The sequence below is a fragment of the Mchenga conophoros genome, linkage group LG6 (assembly GCF_057382185.1).
Source record: "Mchenga conophoros isolate Kocher_MC1m ecotype Shallow Benthic linkage group LG6, M_conophoros_male_GT1.1, whole genome shotgun sequence".
NCBI lineage: Eukaryota > Metazoa > Chordata > Actinopteri > Cichliformes > Cichlidae > Mchenga > Mchenga conophoros.
This window is the reverse complement of record NC_140531.1, coordinates 21,336,658-21,356,482: the sequence shown is the minus strand read 5'-3', so window position 1 is coordinate 21,356,482 and position 19,825 is coordinate 21,336,658. Positions and strand designations below refer to the sequence as shown.

The following is a 19,825-nucleotide window of genomic DNA, read 5'->3' as shown; positions in this document are numbered from 1 at the left end:
TAGCCCTCTTTTCCTCTCTGAGTGGGTGAGTTTATTTTTTCAACAGGCCACAAACCCTATAGTTTAGCGAGCTAAATTATATTTCACTAAAGACGTGAGAGGGGGTGTAGGAAATTTTGTGACTGGATAAAAGAGCACACAGTATCTATGTGTGTGTGTGTGTGTGTACAATCATCATCACGCCACTGTGTGTTTTCTGAACTCCCTCTCCGGAACAAATACACCTTCGCATGACGACAAAAAAGACACATCCGGAAGGAAGTGATGCAATCACCTTAAATGAGAATACTTATATACAGTAGTCCTGGGAGTTCCCTCCAGCATATCCACACATCGTGATTTTACTTCAACTGCAAGCTTCCATTCGAGGTTCAGGACAGACTCTGGATTCTCCTGTTTGCTGCCTTATAGACTAAACGAGGAGCACCAGCTGCATCTTTTTTTATTATCTCTGAAACTGAGGTAGAGTAAATGATTATGTAGTATTATTATTATTACTTTTGATCACAACTCTTACTTTAGTGATCACAACTTTGAAAGTTTTGAATTGTCAGTTTGGTTTGTAGTAACTTAACATCTAGAAGTTTAAACCCAAGAGCAAATGGATGTGACCCTATTTTGGGGGGAGTTTCTTTTGCTAATGCACCATAGTAGTTACTCTTACACTGAACTGAACTTAATGAGAATAATAATTACATACTTTTTTTTTTTTTTTTTTTACAGAATGAAGGTTCCCATCATTACATTTTGCCTGATTGGAGCAGTCTTTTCCAACCCGGTGAGTATGAAAGCAGAAAACAAAAATCAATTATTAAAAAGGTCTCAATTTTGAAAGATTTTTTCACCGTAATTTTTTTTTTACATAACTTTCAGATAGACGAAATATTCTCCCATCTTCCATGCTGTGTATTTTTGTTTATTTGAAAGTATTACTGGGTTCAAGGACACAGTTACAACAAAAAAAATAATAATACTAGGTACAAATAAGCATAATATTACTTGCTATTAGTAAAATAACAGGTGACATGGAACTAAAGCATGTCATAACCATATGTATTTTTAGAAATAATAATAATAATAATAATAATAATAATAATAATAATAATAATAATAATAATAATAAAGTGTCCATTAAATAACCATCTGTTCCATTTTCATTCTGACAGATTTTACACACTGTTGTTTCAGTATCAAGCGAGGTTGCATCAAACTCAGTAAGTAGCATTTTCAAAACACAAATCATTTTTTAATATTTTTTCCCAAATGCTAAATCACAGTTGTATTAGACCTTGTTTCTGGTACTAGGAAAGAGAGAGAAAAAAGAAAGCAAATAATTCCATAATAATTCAAAGTTTAACTTAATAATTTAAAATTTCAAGTTTTGTTTTTATTTATAGATGTTTAAATTAGCAAGTTTAAATTTGGCAATGATTTTCTTTTCATATATTTGAGCTTCTGTACGTTTGAGTATATTTCAGGAACTATACATAAACTACTAAACTATATAGTCTGCCTGCAGTAAAGCTGAATTCCTTGAAGACAGTCAGCAGGAAAAGCTAACAATGGGCGTGGGTACTGGAAGTCTCTCTAGACCTCAAGATGATTCCCATTTCAGAAACTATTGTTTACTATACTTTATGTCTGCTTCCATTCCGGCAGTAATAGCTTGCCCAAGCAAGGGTTGACAAGAATGAAATCTAAATGAATGATGATTGTTGATGCAGCAGTTAAAGCATATAATTAAAATACATTTTTCTCTGTGCTTACTTTGTTTTGTTTACCCAGACTGAAAGTGTGTCTGTTTCACAATCGTCTGAAAATGACACCTCAGAGCTTCAGGTAATGTGTACATTTATTTCAGTAATGAGTAAATGGTTATTTTTCCTGACTCTTTCCATCACATTTGATTGCTGAGTTTCATCCACATGACTCTTTGTTCCTGTCTGTGTTGCAGAGCACAGAGGAAAACACCTCAAATCAGGTGAGTTATTTTGGTTCTGAAATGTCTTCAGAAAACCTTCATCCTAACACACAGATCAAAATCATTTTTCTGTTTACTGAAAATGTCTCTGTTTTTTTTTTTATACAGAGCTCAGAGTCAGAATCATTAGAATCCACAGACAACACATTGGAGGACACATCAGAGGACACTTCAGAGGACACTTCAGAGGACACATCAGAGGACACGGTGGGTCCTATTAGCAATCCGTGTAATATTTTACTGTTATCCTTCAACAAGGTTGCTATTTCCATTTCATAATCTTTAAAGCATTAGCAAATTGTTAGGATTTCTGGGTGTAACCTTGGATATCAGATGATACAAATGAATAAACCTGGAATAAATCTGATATTTGCATCCTTAAATGGGTTTCATTTCCACAAACAGACTTCAGAAGAGAGTGACAGTCAGTCGGATGAGGTAAGATGAAGTAAAACAACTTCTTTTACTTAGTGTATTATGTGTAGTACAGAATTACACTGTTTCTTCACCTCTGTTCCACAGATGGACTCCATGCTTGACACCAAAGATGATAGTATGGGCAGTGAAGAGAATGTCAGAAAGGTGCGATAAATCTTTTACGTTATCAAATTATTTCATTTAACCTGCTTAAGTAGAGGTTACAGTTAGTTAACACAGTGCTCTCTTTATTCACCGCTTTAGAGCTGGGTGCGAGTGTTTACAAATACAGTGAAAGCCCTTAGCGCAGAGGACAGCAATGAGCTGCCCGACACAAACCTGCTGGTGAACCCCACAGACAGCAGTGACAGCACCAGTGACAGCATAGAAACCACAACTGCCACCAATGACAGCAATGAAAGCAAAGACAGCTCCAGCAGCGAGAGCAGTGAGAGCAACGAGAGCAACGAGACCAAAGACAGCAGCGACAGCAGTGACACCAGCATGAGTACAGAGGACAGCAATGCCAGCGACAGCACCGAGCTGAAACAACTGAAAGCCAGGGACTGTGTGAATGGCACTCAGAGCTGCGAAAGTGAGGAGCGTTTCTTCCAGAGTGTAGGAGATGATGCTCATTTCTCAGTGGATAATCTGATGGTGCCAGATGAGGATGACAGGGAGTTAATGCTGCGAAGATGATGACATGCTCTTGTGCAGCCTCTCATTTCCCTCTATGAACTCTAGCACTATGACTAGCCTGAACACTTCAGGATGATAGATTTTGTTTTATAGATTGCTTTATGTTTATAATGACATAATGCTACATGCAGCTGATTTTTGTGTGAAAATTATCGAGGTGATATTATCCCAAGTGTTTACTTTGTTTTTATAATAATAAATAAATAATATAATCATGGATTTGGGGCTTGTGGTGTGTTGGCATACCATTTTAATCAAGGATTTATCCATCATGCAATTTTATAACAGGCCAATACATAAAACTGTACTCTCTACTTTTTAAAATATTTAGAAAATTATAGTAAAATACATATAATAACTGCCTTGCAAATTCATATTTTGCATGCACATTATGTAGCTTTTAAAATTACTAGAGATGGCACAATACCACTTTTTAATGTCCGATACCGATTCCGATATCATAAATTTGGATATCTGCCGATACCAATATGAATCCGATATAGCATATTTTGTAATCAATAAAACTGTTTTTTATAAATATCTTGCTGCATTTTGTATAAGTTCATACTCAAGTTTTAAAAAATGAGACTGAAGCTATTCTGTTATACCTGTATGCAAAGAATACACTCCACCCAAAACATTTTATAGTTCAGCAACACAGATCAATCTAATAAATTTTAACCTACACCATCCTCCCTATTCTGGTATTTTAAAGTACTTACCTACCTAACTAATAGGGTTGCCAACTCCCAGCAAAAACATTAGGGAACCACCCCCCGCCCTTAATCGATGTAATCAACTTTAATTTAATGCAAGTGTAAAACAAATGCACAGAAATCAATTATTTTTCTACAATAATTAAATAGATTCAACATCTTTCTTCAACAGAATTGCAGACTGCACAGATGGTACCTTCCCAAAGGAAAAAATACTATAGCTTACTAGGGTGTATATTAGACTTATTAGTTACTATATACAATAATGGATTTCTATACATTTAATCAGATGACCAGTTTTGTTGTAAGATTCAGATAATTATTTATTCAAAGTTTTTAAATGACATAACAAAGAAAAATATTTCTTTGTGCCCCCCTTTCCGTTAATGCCCTACCTGGCCCCGACAAAATTTTGCTAGACCCACTCCTGCACAGTTACCAGCTGTCAGCTACTTAGAAAAGGATCCTGGTGTTATTTGTTTCTCAGAAACAGTTCATAGCTTCCCTTCAACTCATTCATGTAACCTCAAAGGTAAACCTGTTTCTCCATCACCTGCTCAGCTCTGATGATTCAGTAAGGACATCTCCTGGTTTCATCTTCATGTTTCCCTCTCACCGCAAACGGATATCATGACCAGCAGCTTTTACAGCCATGGCTCCAGCAAACCTCAGCTGATACTAGAAAGTAATATTAAATATGTTCTAACAACAGCTTATCAGGCAGCGGATAAACAACGTGCTGTTGTTGTTTATCCGCTGGTCTCCTCTTTCTAGCGCAAAGTGGGCGATAAAAACAAACAAGATGGGACTTCCTGCAGAAGATCAGCTGATCATTGATCAGTTTCATGTTTGAAGTAATAACAGGAGAGGAAGGGGGAGTGAATGAGAGAAATAGATGCAACTGCGCTGCAAAGACAGAATAACTCCAGCTTTGTGTCTATTTTTTAATTCTAGCTGACTTAAGGGACAAATCGCTTCCTTTTCACCTCAAACTGGAACTCAAATGACCAGTCCAGCTGTGGCTCAATATATCAGTTGTTAAGCTTAACGTGGAAATACTATGCAAACATTCAGGGATGAACTTACATACTTGCTTTACTTCTCTGGGATAGTTTTCGCAGAGATGAAATGCTGCTGTTAGGAAGCATGTAGCAGCTCCAAATGCTCCAACTGACGCTGACAGGGCATACTGCTCCGATGCGCCGAGCTGGGTTACGCCAAGTAGCGCGTTTTGTGATACTTCGGATGGGATTACATTTTTGATTTCTCTCTGATATCCGATCCAGTAATTTAAGTCAGTATCGGACAGATACCGATAGGTAATATCAGATCGGTCCATCTCTAAAAATTACAATTAGCTACTGAAAAATAGTGGCAGGACAGCTGAATAAACAAAGAATAAAAATTTTAAGCTGAGTGCACCTCTACAATAATACATTTTTAAGCAAAATGCTGTCCTGCATATTAGAGGGGGGGAATTGATCCAAATATTGATAGTATGAAAACAACTTTTTGTGTTTACTATCACGTCTCTTTAATTAATGGTCTATAACACATTTAAACCACAGGATTGTTACAGCCATTTAGAGGTCATTAAAATACGTTCCAAATTTGGCTAATGGATGCTGGTTAGGCTAATCTCACAGCCTAAATCACGAGGTACTGTTCTCCCCTACATAAACTCCCTTTATAGGTTAAAAGTAGGCTATTGTTATTGGTATCGGATCACTAGCAAAGACAGCATTGTCGCAGAGTATTGCTGTTTATTACTGATACTTCTTAAATGAAATACTAGCACATAATACCTGCCTTGTAGTCGAATGTGAAACTACGACGTGTGATATGTATGACTCTCTATATAAATGGTACTTTCTCATTCGCAGACGTGGCCGGTTAGCTCAGTTGGTTAGAGCGTGGTGCTAATAACGCCAAGGTCGCGGGTTCGATCCCCGTACGGGCCAGTCGAGCCTTTTTGTTTAATTTATTTTTACATTTCTGTTGTACTGGTTGATGACGATATTACCCTAAAAATACTGAATATCGTGTGGAGAAGTAGTTCGTCAATAGACAAATCTCGAAAACTGTCGCGGCTTATATGAAAAGTCCCCACTAGATGGTACCAAATCTTCATGTTGTATTGTGTACTAATGCAAATTACGTTTTTATAATCTTTCTTGAGGAAAAGGGCGAAACCGTATACAACAATCTGGAAAAACGCCAGGAAAAACAAATACAATATAAAAGTTGATATACTGCACAGAATCAGTCACAAAGCATAGTGGAGACTAAAGGAAATTTCCAGTTGATTCACATTGTCCACCAGCAAAATATGTCTGCCAATGTCCAGGAGACAATTCACCCATATTTATGGTCTAAATATGTTCTCTCCACCGAGAAGGTCACCAATAATCTGTTTAATGACCATGTCAACATAACTGTCTGATTCAATATCATAGTACACCTGGTTTTCCATAATTTACTGAGATTTATGACAAACTGTGAGGCAAAAAGCGCTTTTGGGTTTTCTGGCAGACAGTTTAATTACAAATTTTATAAGATGGTAGTGAGACCTGCTATTATGTGTGGTTTGGGGGGGAAAAGACAAGAGGTGGAGCTGAAGATGCTGAGATCATCGGACCAGGATGGGTGGGATTAGAAATGATCATCAGAGGGACAGCTCAGGTCGAACAGTCCAGAGAATCAAGGATCAGATGGTTTGGACATGTGCAGAGGAGGGAGATGTATTGTACAAAGCATGTTGAATATGGAGCTTCAAGGCAGGAGAACACGAAGGAAGGCCACAGAAGAGGTTCTTGAATGTAGTGAAGGAGGATATGCAAATGATTGGTGTGACTAGAGATACTGCGAGTGTGTGGGTGTAAAGAGGCTGTGCTCTGGTAATGGTTTAAACAGATTTCTCAATCACATAATTAGAATGAGAATCAAAATACTGAGATGTAGGTATTAGCAGTAGGTGGCTGAGCAAGCTTTAACTGTTATTTGCTAAAGGAGTACTGTAATAGCAGCAAAGAAAAAGTACAAAAAGTTCTCCCAAGTACCAATGTGTTATTTGACTGTCTGCTACTATTTCAACACATCAAAGCAGTACAGTTTTTTTCCAGCAAGCTATTTTTCCTTATATAAAAACCTGTAAGTTCGAAAGGTTTCTTTTATACTTTTTGAAACAAATGTTGATTTCTGTGGCAGCTGTGCCAGCTCTGAAAGCGAGTTAATGCATTCCCAGTACAATACATCGACAGCTTCCTTTGTTTTCTGTAAATCTGCATTAAAAATCAGTCTAAACTTGATGCACTGCAGGACTTAAAAGAGGCAACTTTAATTGAAAAGATATAGGCAGTATTTAGTTCTTAGAAAATATTTATTGCAAAATATTTTAACATGTTTGAAATGGTATTAACACTAAATGAAATCCATGACCTTGCATTACACTGATGGCATTTACCTTGAACGTTTTGTAGCTTGACACTCAATTTCCTATTAAACTGGAAAACCCTAAAAAGCTGAAAAAGCAACAAACATTGAAGACCTTTGGAATTTGTAATCAGGCCAATAATTATGGAAGCTACAGGAACTTAACATTGTACAAAAGAATGAATCTATACTATAAAAAAAAGTTAACATGAGATAAGTGATCAATGAAAACCCAGAGCATGAGCATAAGTTACAGTCACATTGTTATCTCAGAAATGAGACTTCAGGTGTTCCTTCAGTGCCGGTATAGTGGGAAGCTCTTTGCGACACACGTGGCAGCGGAGAGGTAGCTTCAACAACTCACTGGTGCCTTCTTTCACAGTGACTTTTCCATCAGTTTCAAGCATCTGAATGACATCTGCAGGAAGAAAAACACAAAGTATTTTGAGTCCACAGTATAAATGATTTGCTCTAAAGCCAAATTATTTCTAAGAAGGTGTTAAAAATAAACTAGAACTGTTCTTACCCTTAGACTCAATGAAGTAATCTGTTGTAAATGAGTTCCAATGCTTTTTGTTCTTTAAACAAGGTGAGTCAAAGTCTTGGCTGATCACGTGGAGGTGAACATGGCTGAAAGAGAGAAAATTTCAAAGCCACATTAAAAACCTGTTTAAGATTAGAAAGTAAAGTCTGAAGCGTTTACATTTCAGATCTTAGCCACAAGATGGCAGCAGATGTCCAAAACAGCTTCTAGCTTCAAGTTTCGTGGCACTTTTATTCCAAAATAATGTGGGAAGAATCTAGACCTGGGGTCCCCAATCTCAGTCCACAAGGGCCGGTGTCCCTGCAGGTTTTAGGTCTCACCCTGGGTCAACACACCTGAATCACATGATTAGCTCATTACCAGGCCTCTGGAGAACTTCAAGACATGTTGAGGAGGTAATTTATCCATTTAAATCAGCTGTGATGGATCAAGGACACATATAAAACCTGCAGGGACACCGGCCCTCGTGGACTGGGATTGGGGACCCCTGATCTAGACACTCACACCGTATGTAGTAGTTATTTTAAGGTAATGATTGTTGTTTATGTGTCAGACGTTGGGACCACACCACAATTTATTAGATTCATTTTTCAAATACAATAATACATCTGCATCACATTTCTCTTTAATGGTTTTAAAGATGTTTTACATGTTCATATGAAAAATTAAAGCCAGATCAGAAGAACAGGATGAAACATTAAAAACGCAAATTTGAAAAATCAGAGCCTTTGTAAATGAAAACATAAAAAACAGACAAATAAAAGTAAAGGTTCAATGCGGAAATGATGAGCAATTAAGGTTCATTTAAACTAAGCGTAAACATGAAATGTACTTATTTTAAGCATAGAGAAGTCTGCACAGTTTTTTTTAAATTAACATTTATTCCCAGAAAGTTAGGATTCCCTTTCAAAATTGCTTCCAAATGTATTCTGTTGACGCTTTTGTTTTTTAGCTTTTAACGACCACGTGATTGATTTCACAAGCTTTTGAGTCAGAATGAAAATCCTTAACCCTAACCTCTTAAAAGTCATTAACTTCAGAGCTTCTTTAACCTTGAGTACCACATTAACTGGAGTGTCTACCTGGTAAACAAACAAACAAAAATGCTTACTTTGATTTTTAATTGACTTCGAACTGTCTTTCATTTCCTGAATTTCTCTCTACAATTTATTGGTCTTAATTTTTAGTTTATTCTGCCCTGTACTTCTTTATTTCATTCAGTCTTTGTTTTATTTTGCTGATCTCTGAAGCACTTTTTAAGGTAGATTCTGAAAAATTCTCTATAAAACCAACAATTATTATCATTATTATCACTATTCTTATTCTAATTTAAAACTGTTTTTTGTTGTTTTTAATTGTTTGTTATAGCAGTCTCAATAAACACATCCACTAAAGCCTCATCAGTCAAATTGTAGTAAAAGGACTAAGTCTAAGCATATTACCTCCATATTTTTAGTTTAGTTTAGTTACTCTCCCAAGTTCACAAAATCATTTCATATAGTCTAAATTTTTACCTCATGCTTGGGATGGCGTGGTATCCCGTGCGGAACTGCACCGAACTACAATCTGGGCGCTGTTGAATCATTTGGTCAGCAACTTTCTGCATGTGTTTCACCAGATCACAGTGCTCAGTGCGCAAAGCCTTCAGGCTGGGAATTGACTGCCACGGGAGCACAAGCCAGTGGTGGCGAGCTTTGGGGTATTTATCTTTAATAACGACCACTTTATCATCCTTGTACACCTAGTTTAAAAAAGTTACAAATTGGATATTAGAGACAAAATCCAGTTCTCCAGTCAACATCACATCGTGAGTCTCTTTTATAGAACGGCTACCTGCATCTTGGGGTCTTGCATTGATGTCTTAAGGCCTTGACTCCAGTGTCCAGCATTTTCCTGCAACCGATATTAGGGGACATGTTTCTTCTGGATAATGTATTCCTTCAAACTCAAAACATGAAAACAATCGAAACATTTTTTTTCTTACATTTGTTTTTGGGGAATCAGCGTGACTGACTGACACTGAGATCCTTTCTGTTTGTTTGTCTGCTTTCATACTCTGAGCGTCCCTCTGGCTCTCTCGGTCCTCTGAAGTGGACTCTCGCTGCCTTTTTGTTCCACTTTGGCTGCCAGTGGGATCCTCTTTGAACTGTACAGTGTAGGGGTAAAGCTGATTGACAATATGAAGGCGCTGTCCAGGCTTTATTTTGACCTCACTGTCTTTACCAACCACCACGGAGTCTACAGAGGTGGGGTTTAAGCCCAGCTTTGGAATAAAAATGGGGATATTAAAAACAGATTGTAAGATTATATAGTAAAAAGTGGAAGATGGGAAAAAGTTTAACCTCTTTATAGATATTCAAATTATGAATGTGTAAGTATCTTACCTGTTTAACTTTGACATAACCTTTGTTGCATTCTGCTTTCAGCTCCACTGGTTGGAAAAGGATAACATTTGCAAAAGTCACACTTTCCACATATTAATGATAAAATCTTTGGGAAATTTATAATAGTTTAGAAAGTCAATTAAAAATGTTGTAAATGGGTTTGGGCTTCCTATGGGTCCTCCAGCTTCCTCCCACAGTCCAAAGATATACATGTTAGTGGTGATTCTAATATACCCATGGATGTGAGGCAGATACACTGTTTGTAGTGTATAGTTTAATGTATGGTTTTGGCTTTGTGTGCTCAGTAAGACGCTTAATAAGTGCTTAACCTCAATATTACAGAAATGCATTCGGCCCTTCAGTTGATCCATCAACTATTAATCAAAGCCTCATCAGAAATGGTCTCACTGGAGAGGTGACAGTCGTGAAAGAAAGAAGGGAAATGGGGAGAAAGGGTTTCAGTTCAGGTTGAGAACTGGAATGAAAAATCAAGGGCGACGGGTATTATGGCGTGTCAAATCCAAATTTAAACATTTTGGTTCAATGTGTTACTAATATGTAAGAAGGAGGTCAGGAGAAACACAACAGTAAATGTCTACAGGCATATGTAAAACACAGTGGAGGCTCGGTCTGCGTTTCAGCCAGTGTTGCTGAGATCTTATCAAAATTGATGGAATTATGAATGCAGAGAAGTACCATCACATTTTGATTCACCTTGCATCTGGAAAGCACCTGATTGGCAACAGCTAAATTTTTCAGCATCAGCTATCATCCTTGTTAAAGCAGTCTGTGATCACCTTGATTGAGAACGAAACAAAAGGCGGCCAACATCTAAAGAAGCGATTTGAATGTCATTCAAGAAGCCTGGAGTTCTCCAGGCTTCTTGAAGATCGCTTAAACAGATTACAAGAACACCTGCCTAAGAGAGCTCAGGCTGTGTTGACGTGGCCATAACCTTAGCGGTCATACAATACATCTCTTTTTTTAATCTTTCTTTTTTATTTTGATAAAAAAAAATACTTCAATAGTTGATCTAATTGTTAACACTGCTAGTGTTTCAGACTGAGATGCTGTTACCTTGCTGCCGAGAGCATTTTTTGTCTTTGATGGTTGTTTCTGGCCCTCGCCCCAACACAACAGTCTGTAAATGAGGGAGCTGGATGGGTTTATGATTCCCCTCCTCGCTAATAAGCCAACAGAGTGGCATTTTATCATCGTTTGCCTTCGGCCTCGCAACCAGGGTTTCTGTTTCCAACAGTTCACGCTTGTTTGGGTGACTGGGGGCTCCGTCGCAGGAAATAAACGTCACCGGACGCGACTTTCATTTACGATAGAGGCGGGTTAGAAGAACCTTCTAGAAGAGTTGCTGTGAACGGAGGTTGTGAGGCGACATCATTGTCTTCATATAAGGTTGGAAAACAGTAATTATCTGTTCACACGGTGTTTATCACAAGTGTCATGTGTATTTTTTGGTCGGTGTTTAAGTTGAGAAAACAACAAAGCTAATCTTTTTTTTTCCTTAGCCGGGCTAAGTAGCTCAAATAGCCTCGTAGGGCCCGAGCAGCCCCAGTTTGTGCCCCTCATGTAACAGCATACATTTAACCACTGGATTATGTAAAACCTAAGTAACTGGACATGTCTGAAAAGTACCAAAAGGAGCGTTCGACAACAGTATTGAGTTGTTTTTATTGATTCATAAACACCTCTGAAACCAACTGGATACAAACATCTTGTTCAAATATACTGTGATCTTTTATTCCCACTAATAAAAGATTACAAATAGTTGAGTCGCCAAGTTTTACTATCGCTTCTAAAACAAATATGGCAGCGTTGAGTAAACAAATTACTCAACGCCGGACAGAAAGCGAAGGCACTACTGGTCTTTGCTCCTTTTTACAACGGAAAAGGTCTTGTGTAGGACTTGCTAGTTATCTGTTTTTAAAAGGGCTGGATTGAGGCTGTATTTGTGTGGTGCTGGTAACTGGTAGCTAATTCTTTGAATCCCCACCCACCCCCCGTGAAGGGATTTAGCGACTCTGTTATGATAATGAGGAATAAGTTGCTGGTTTGGATCTACTTCACCCTTTAGAGTAGGGATGCCAGACTCGATTCACATTGTGAACTCCAGTTTGAGCTTGAGTGGGCCAGATTGGTGAAAGTAAAATAATAAAAATGCTGCTGTAGTGAAATGAATCTGTCAGCAGGTCTCTTTAGGCTTAAAGAAATGTGTCAAATTAACAGAAAAGGTAAGTCATTGAGTGTCTGGCAATTATTTTGTTAACAGAAACTGTATTAGATGGTGAAAAAACAGGAACGTTTTTGTCATTTAGTTTGTTACTTACTACTCTGACGTACTATAAATGGCCATGAACGTATGAAAATACAATTAGAAGTCCAAAATTAACGTCTGTGTGCACATTTTCTAAAGCTCTCCGGAGGGCTAGGTTGAAGTCTTTGCTGGGCTGATTGTGGCCCACAAGCTTTATGTTTCAGTCATCACCTCCCATCTAATCACAAAGTATTTCCAGGTTGATAGTTTAGGGTGACAGTGTCCATGCAGATCACATGCAATGTCCTCTATGGTCACAAGATCTGAGCTCAGATTCACAAGAAGCTGAACATTTATGAACTTTATTTTATTTATGAATATTTGATTTATTTATTTCAGTTTCTCAAGGCAAACATGGTCAAAGAAACAGGTTTTTACGACACTTTGGGTGTGCCACCCAGCGCAACTCCAGATGAGCTGAAAAAGGCCTATCGCAAACTGGCTTTGAAATATCACCCCGATAAAAATCCCACAGAAGGAGAGAAGGTGTGTAGTATTTTCTTACTGTCATTAACATCAACAGGTGAGGCACACGTCTTCTGACACGGTCTGTCTTCTCTTTTTTCTTTTCTTCAAGTTCAAGCAGATCTCACAGGCCTATGAGATTTTGTCAGATCCGAAGAAGAGAGAGATTTATGACCGGGGAGGTGAAAAGGCTATAAAAGAAGGAGGAACTGGCGGTGGAGGTGGTGGGGGCTTTGCATCACCCATGGATATCTTTGACTTGTTTTTTGGTGGAGGCAGCCGGATGCATAGAGAGCGAAAAGGTAGGCAAATGTTGAGAGGATATAGCTGTGAAATAATATGTAAAGCCATTTAGTTTGCCTGTGTTAAATATGTTCTCTGATGCAATGCGATATGAAAGAAAACTGGTTCTAAAGACTCAGACACAAAGAGTTTGAATCTGTTAAATCATACTGTGGCTTGGTGCTGTATGATCTTTAATACACCCCCACCCCTAATCGTGATGTAGAGTTTTTTTTTTTTTTTTTTTTTACAAGTACACTATTTTACACTAGAGGTCAGTCATGATACAGATAACACAGGTCTGCAACCTAAAAACTGCACGGGATTCTTTGACTGTTTCTTATAGATTTTTACTCACTGAAACCGGGGAAAATATTTTTAAAATTCAATCTCGTCATGTTTTCTTGCAAAACTCGTGTTTTTTAGTGTAATTAAGCATACAATTTCCCTTTTTAAACTGAAATCTGGTATCCTATACTTGAGTCAAAAAAGCGTATCTAATAATGATTTCTTACATTCATTTAATATTACTAAGAGTGAGACTCAAGAGAAATACAAATAGAAAATACGAGGAATTGAGTGAGGTAAGTGGAGGGTTATTTTCTTCATGGCGAAAGGTAGGGAATCTTAAAAAAATATGTTTGGTTAATTGTAATAAAACATTGTTAATTGTTTGTTTGTTTTTTTTATCACTGTTGTGCTTTTTTTATGTAAACTCCTCATGTTTTGCAAAAAATCTGTACGTGATGGAGGGAAATGGAGATCGTTTTTGGATTCAGCACTCTAAAAACAATAACATTTACCAAAAATATCACATGCAGCTGAAAAATCTTTTTTGTTTTTTTGCAGACTTGTGTAATTGGCAGAGCCAGAGAATGCCAAGCAAACAAAGATTATCTCTGTACTCATAGTTTTAGCTGAAATAAAGTAGAACAGTCTTTAAAGGCTTGAAAGTTCATGCTCATACCGTAAGAGACTTGTTACTCACGGGTACACGTGCCCCTAAAGCATGCCTGATTTATGCTCTGTTTTGCGCTAGATGGCTTTAGAATTTGCTTTAGAATTACAAAGAGACAGTGTGAGAAATGCTTTCTGAAAAAATGTCTCACTCTTCGAACGTAGAGAGTTTGAATGTTTGAGTTTGGGTTGTTTTTTTTCTACTTATTACTGCATTTCAAATGTACAGCAAAATGATTGAATTATTGAAAGCTTGTCTTAGTGGTTTCTCTGGGAGACCTCTCAGGGTTAAGTGTTACTGCTGAAATCTGTGATATAACTAACTGTGCAATATTGTTGCCCCCCCAGGGAAGAATATTGTTCATCAGATTACAGTGACGCTAGAAGAGCTTTATAATGGAGCAACAAGAAAACTTGCTGTCCCAAAGAATACCATTTGTGACAGATGTGAAGGTATGTTTCTCTTAAAAAGTTGCTTAGATGTTAGTGAGATGTGCGTCACATCAGTCTGGTGCAAGTTATCTAACCAAACTGTTTCTCCTGCATTATTCATTTGGCAGGTCGTGGAGGTCGTAAAGGAGCGGTACAGGTGTGCATGTCTTGTCATGGCACAGGGATGCAAGTCCGCGTACACCAGTTACTTCCAGGTATGGTACAGCAGATGTCCACAGTGTGCCACAGCTGCCAAGGACAAGGAAAAAGAATCAGCCAAAAGGACCGCTGCAAAGCATGCGGAGGCCGGAAGATCCTACGACAGAAGAAGATCTTGGAGGTCCACATTGACAAAGGTGAGAGAAATGTAAAACTTTTTTTTTGCGTCTGTTTGTGTGCAAACAAGGAAAACGGTAAACCTGTACATATGTTACCCGGTGACATTTACACAGGAATGAGAGATGGCCAGAAAATTGTTTTACATGGAGAGGGAGACCAGGAGCCGGGACTCGAGCCAGGCGACATCATCATTGTTTTAGATCAGCGAGACCATGCACAATTCACCAGGTAAAAAGAAGCTGCTCTTAAGTGTCTTTTTGTTGTTTTGAATGTTAACTAGGATGATAAACCAAGGTTGGTGCTTTACCATCACCCTCTCATCCTTTTGTGCAATAAAAATAAAATTAATTTCCATGTCCATGCTGTAGGCTGACGTTTGACTTTCTTTTTGCTTTTCTTTTTGTTTGTTTTTTTTGGTCTTCATTTTTGTCTAACTAGGAAAGGAGAGGACCTCATCATGTCCATGGAGTTGCAGCTGGTTGAGGCTTTATGTGGTTTCAAGAACCCCATTCAGACACTGGACAACAGAACTCTCCTCATCACATCACATCCAGGTAAATCAAAGTGGGAAATGCTTTTTGGGAGTTACTTTGATTGGCAACCAGATTGGTGTATGAAAATATTCTTATGTATAATGAGGTAGCATCAGCAGGCTCAGGTCCATTTTTGTTTTTTGTTTTTTTTATTGTTCTGCTTTAGAGGATATGAATGTATTATTGAAAAATGCATCCAATGAATAACACATATTGAATTTAGAAACTGTCATAGCGCTTTTTAAAATAATTCCAGGTGATTGATGTTTGAAAGATTTCTCTGTGAGATGTGAACCGTGTTTTAGATGTTGTGTCATTGTGATGTCCTCCTTTTCCAGAACAGTTAAAATCATTTTTTTTGAAAAATATGAATAAACAGTGATGATTTTATTTTTTTTTGTTTAGATTGACTTAATGGGCCTAATGTTATTGTCAGCCAAGCAAGCCACATTTGGTGTGGCTTGTACTTCACAGTGAAACTAGGCCACCTTGTCAAGACCACTGGACCTCTACCGTACAGTAGTTAAAATAAACTACAAACTCATTCTTACTCAGTTAATTTATTTTGATGTTGTATATATTTGTTTTTTAAATTACAGGGGAGTTGATCAGGCCTGGCGACACTAAGTGTGTCCTGAATGAAGGGATGCCCACGTATCGCAGGCCGTTTGAGAAGGGGCGTCTCATTATTCACTTCTCGGTAAGAATCTCTTTGGCATTTATTGGGGTTTTTTGTTTTGTTTTTTTTAATGCCTTTGTCTTTTATATTTTTATGACTAAATTACGCATAAGTAAGCAAAGCAGCTGATGAGGCCCATATTTGCAAACATTGACACCATTAAAATAACATGAAGTGTTAGCATTTTTCTGCATTATAATATGCGTGTATGGTCTACTGTGGAGCTGCAACTGAATCTATTTACGGATGTTTCATTAGGTGGTGTTCCCAAAAGCTAATTTCCTCCCCGAACATAAGCTGAAGGAGCTGGAGCGCTATCTCCCAGAAAAGATGGATGCAGAGCAGCCAGACAGTATGGACGATGACCTCTACATCTATGCTGACCTGGAGGACTGTGACTTTGAGAACAGGAGAAGATACAGAAATGAGTGCTACTACATGGACGAAGACGACTACGCCACCACTGGTGGTGTTCAGTGCCAGACGTCTTAAGCAACAGCTGGCCTTTGTCTATTCCAGAAGCTTAGATCCTCATCTCCAATGCAAAGCACCTTTTTTTTTTGGTTACCTGTGCACTTTTAACTTTATTTTCCTTAAAAATCAATTCGTCTCTTTAGTTTGTTTGAAGTTGGTTCATAAAACTGTTTCCCAATGCCCTGTGAATGTTAAAATTGCAGGATTTGAACTTAGATGCAGTTCAGTGGAATTCCTTTTCATCTAGGACCCCCTTTTTTTTTTTCTTTTTTCTTTTTTTTTCTTTTTCCTTCTTCTGTCATTCACACTGTGATTAAAGATGAGGGCTGGTATAACAGGCTTCAGGGAAAAGCATGACGGCCTGCTTTTTGTGCAGTTACACTAAAACTGATGACAATAATAGGTAAATAACCTATATATATATATAGAGAGAGAGAGAAATCTAAATCAGGCGTTGAAAACCACTTTTTGTAGTCTCATCCATTTTTGGTGTCTGTAGCTCTTTCAGACATGAAACTTGTAACGGCGCTGAATCTGTCAGTCTCTTAAAGTAACAGCATTCTGTCTTTCAGTCAGTGTTCCTCATGCCTTCATTCAGACATCCCTGTGACTGTGACAGAGATCCACGGTATGTGCACAATATCAGCTTTATTTGTAAAAGTCTTTGTATTTACCGGGACGTGCATTGTCAGTATTGACTCTAGCAAAGTCTAATGACAATTGTCATTAAGAGCAAGGACATCATCCCCAACCCTTTTCACAGAGGCTAGAAAACTTTATCACAGAAGAAATTTTTCTCTCTGAGCAGTTTAGAAACTGAGCTGGTGTTTTGCGTTCTATAGTGAGCTGATCGGCCCACAGAGCTACAACAGAGACGTGCACGCTTGTAATAGTGTGGGTGTCTCTCTGTTGTGACTGCATGCAGTCAGCCAAATACACATATTTTCTGACCTAGTGCGTTTGCTGCTGTAACTTTAACTCTTTACCCTTTAAAGCCTACTAGGAGTAACCCTTGGAGTTCTTTTGTGAAGAGTGGTCACATTTCTGGTTACAGTACAGAATCACAGCGACACTTCAGAAAAACAGGAAACTATTTTAATGGTTGTAAAACCACATCTTAATTGATATACAGTGAGATGTCAAAACTCGTTAAGGGAACATGTGAGGTCATCAGATGTCGTCTTTATGGGGGAAAGAGTTAATGAAAAAGCGATCAGAGTGCTGATTTATACAGCTCAGGCGTGTTTGTCTGAAAGGGGCCCACGAGGACCAGATGGTGGTGGAGGTGCTTGGAAACTTGATTTAAAACATTAAAGCTGTTGTACCCTTTCAAGGGCTATTTTTTCAGACTTTTTATGAAAAAACATGTGACAGGTTTGAAATCAGTGTAGTCATGATTAAAACAGGGAAACGGGAAGTTCAAGCCACTTAATTTCCAACTAATGTTTGAGTTTAGCGTTTTGTTTAGTTTTTTCCTGAGCTGCAGTCAGTTGTCTGTGACGATGCCGCGCACGTCTAGTATAGTGTAAGTGTGAGAGTGTGCAAAGGTATGTGCAATCACCTTATATTTTGAAAGGCTATTTATGATTCTTGTTATACTCATTTACATTTCATAATTCTTTTTTTTTTTTTTAAATTAGAATAGGTTTACATGCTAATATTAAAAAAACTAAACACAACGTATTCTTCCGTGCCCCGCTCCATATTGCCGCTATGCCACAGTTCATCCTCTTCCTGAAATGCTCATCCTGAAAGGTCCAGCCTGCTCTGATTGGTCAGAAAAAGCTGTCTGTGGATTAAGTCTCAAGTTTCTCAGGAGCTGGGAGTGCATGAAGACTCCTACATTCAATCATTGTGACAGTAACAACATTTTGTGTGCTTTGCCTATGGCTGAGACATTTTAGAGACATTTCTTTCTGTGGAAAGAAGAGAATAACTTCCTTTTTGTCCTTCTCTTTCTTACCCATGTGTGTTCCCTGACATTTTTTCCCTATCACTGGACCCGTTTTCATTTTATAAAACAAAGCATAAGCAGGGCTATTTTGAATAGGTATGATTTTTCTTTGGAAACAATGGCATGGTTGTGGCAACATTGTACTCGAAAAGGTTTCTAATGTCTGCCTGTTTAGTTTTGTTGTGAGTTTAAAATCATTGGAAGACAATGAGATCAGACTCCAAAATCTAGAGTTTAAATGACAAATGAAACCAGATATTAATATTTTTCCATATTCCTTGTGAACCTTGTAAAAGCCAAAATGAGTAATGGGAGTTTATGGGTGGGCTTTTAAAATAGATAAACCTGCAAACTTTATACCTCATTAAAGTGTCTGCCTGTTTGAAAGCCTTTTCATAACTTAACTTGAAGTTACTTGATAATGCAGTTTTATTTTTCTTTCTTTTATCTCAATGGTGTTTGCCTTGGATGTTGTAAAACGGTCATGCTCACAGAAGCAAGGGTCTCCTTAAATAATGTAAGTAGTTCTTGAATGCAGATGTGAATTTGAGCGCTCATAATGTAAGGGGATTTCAATGCAAAGAGTAATTCAAGTAAATGTTGCCAAGGTTTTAAATTAACTTGATGCATGTTTGGACCAGTGGTCTACTTGTTTGTGTTCATGTTTTCTAAATAAATGTGATTTAATGGTCTTTCTAAGTTTCTGTGTAACAGTGCTTGATATCTTTTAGAAAATCTGTCTCTGCTGTTTTTCATTAAACTGGATTTTTATACCCAGATATTAAAATTCAGACACCCTGTTACAATCTAAACCACTGGCTCAAAGTATTTTTTTTCCCTCTTTCTCTGTACATCTCACACTCTAGTCATTATTCAGTTGGATGGGAATTAATATAAAAATAGGTTTGTTTGTTTCTTCTAAAATTGAATATTTGCTGTGTTTTAATCTACAGTGACCACATATCGGGTACAGTTGCGATAGCATGCCTTTTTTTTTTTTTTTCTCCCCATTTGAAGATTTTACATATGAGGGTTTTTTGTTTGTTTTTTTTTTAATCTCCTGGTCCTTAACGGGTTCTGAAATTAGGTAAATACAACCTTAAAATTCCAAAATATTTAACAAAAATTAAGACAAAACACAAAAATGGTGTGTGAAAGATGAGGTATACGCCATGATTCAGTAGTTTGTACAACCACATGTTGCAGCT

General features: G+C 37.7%; 3 protein-coding genes and 1 non-coding gene across 6 annotated transcripts; 3 read left to right on the top strand and 1 right to left on the bottom strand.

Moving 5' to 3' along the window:
- The first annotated feature begins 231 nt into the window (after positions 1–231).
- scpp1 (secretory calcium-binding phosphoprotein 1) lies at positions 232–3,635 on the top strand. The gene is made up of 9 exons (XM_085278642.1): positions 232–462; positions 724–778; positions 1,167–1,214; positions 1,786–1,839; positions 1,955–1,981; positions 2,090–2,188; positions 2,387–2,419; positions 2,504–2,563; positions 2,663–3,635. Exons 2-9 carry the CDS (start codon positions 725–727, stop codon positions 3,095–3,097), a joined length of 810 nt encoding a protein of 269 aa, XP_085134768.1. The 5' UTR covers positions 232–462; position 724; the 3' UTR covers positions 3,098–3,635.
- Positions 3,636–5,700: 2,065 nt separating this feature from the next.
- trnai-aau (transfer RNA isoleucine (anticodon AAU)) lies at positions 5,701–5,774 on the top strand. Its single transcript has one exon. It is a non-coding gene; the product is annotated as a tRNA-Ile (tRNA).
- Positions 5,775–7,173: 1,399 nt separating this feature from the next.
- Positions 7,174–11,507, bottom strand: aptx (aprataxin). Of its 3 annotated transcripts, none has more exons than XM_085276786.1 (7): positions 11,251–11,507; positions 10,174–10,220; positions 9,774–10,052; positions 9,623–9,682; positions 9,304–9,530; positions 7,772–7,875; positions 7,174–7,663 (listed from the first exon to the last, which is right to left on the bottom strand). In XM_085276786.1, exons 1-7 carry the CDS (start codon positions 11,378–11,380, stop codon positions 7,515–7,517), a joined length of 996 nt encoding a protein of 331 aa, XP_085132912.1. In that variant the 5' UTR covers positions 11,381–11,507; the 3' UTR covers positions 7,174–7,514. The 3 variants fall into 3 exon arrangements, with proteins under 3 accessions (XP_085132912.1, XP_085132914.1, XP_085132915.1); XM_085276788.1 differs by having other exon boundaries at positions 9,774–9,935; XM_085276789.1 differs by lacking the exon at positions 10,174–10,220 and having other exon boundaries at positions 9,774–9,935.
- dnaja1 (DnaJ heat shock protein family (Hsp40) member A1) lies at positions 11,480–19,429 on the top strand. Its single transcript, XM_085276785.1, has 9 exons — positions 11,480–11,583; positions 12,842–12,988; positions 13,080–13,269; positions 14,555–14,659; positions 14,767–14,994; positions 15,091–15,205; positions 15,416–15,531; positions 16,110–16,210; positions 16,448–19,429. Exons 2-9 carry the CDS (start codon positions 12,857–12,859, stop codon positions 16,679–16,681), a joined length of 1,221 nt encoding a protein of 406 aa, XP_085132911.1. The 5' UTR covers positions 11,480–11,583; positions 12,842–12,856; the 3' UTR covers positions 16,682–19,429.
- Positions 19,430–19,825: the final 396 nt, after the last annotated feature.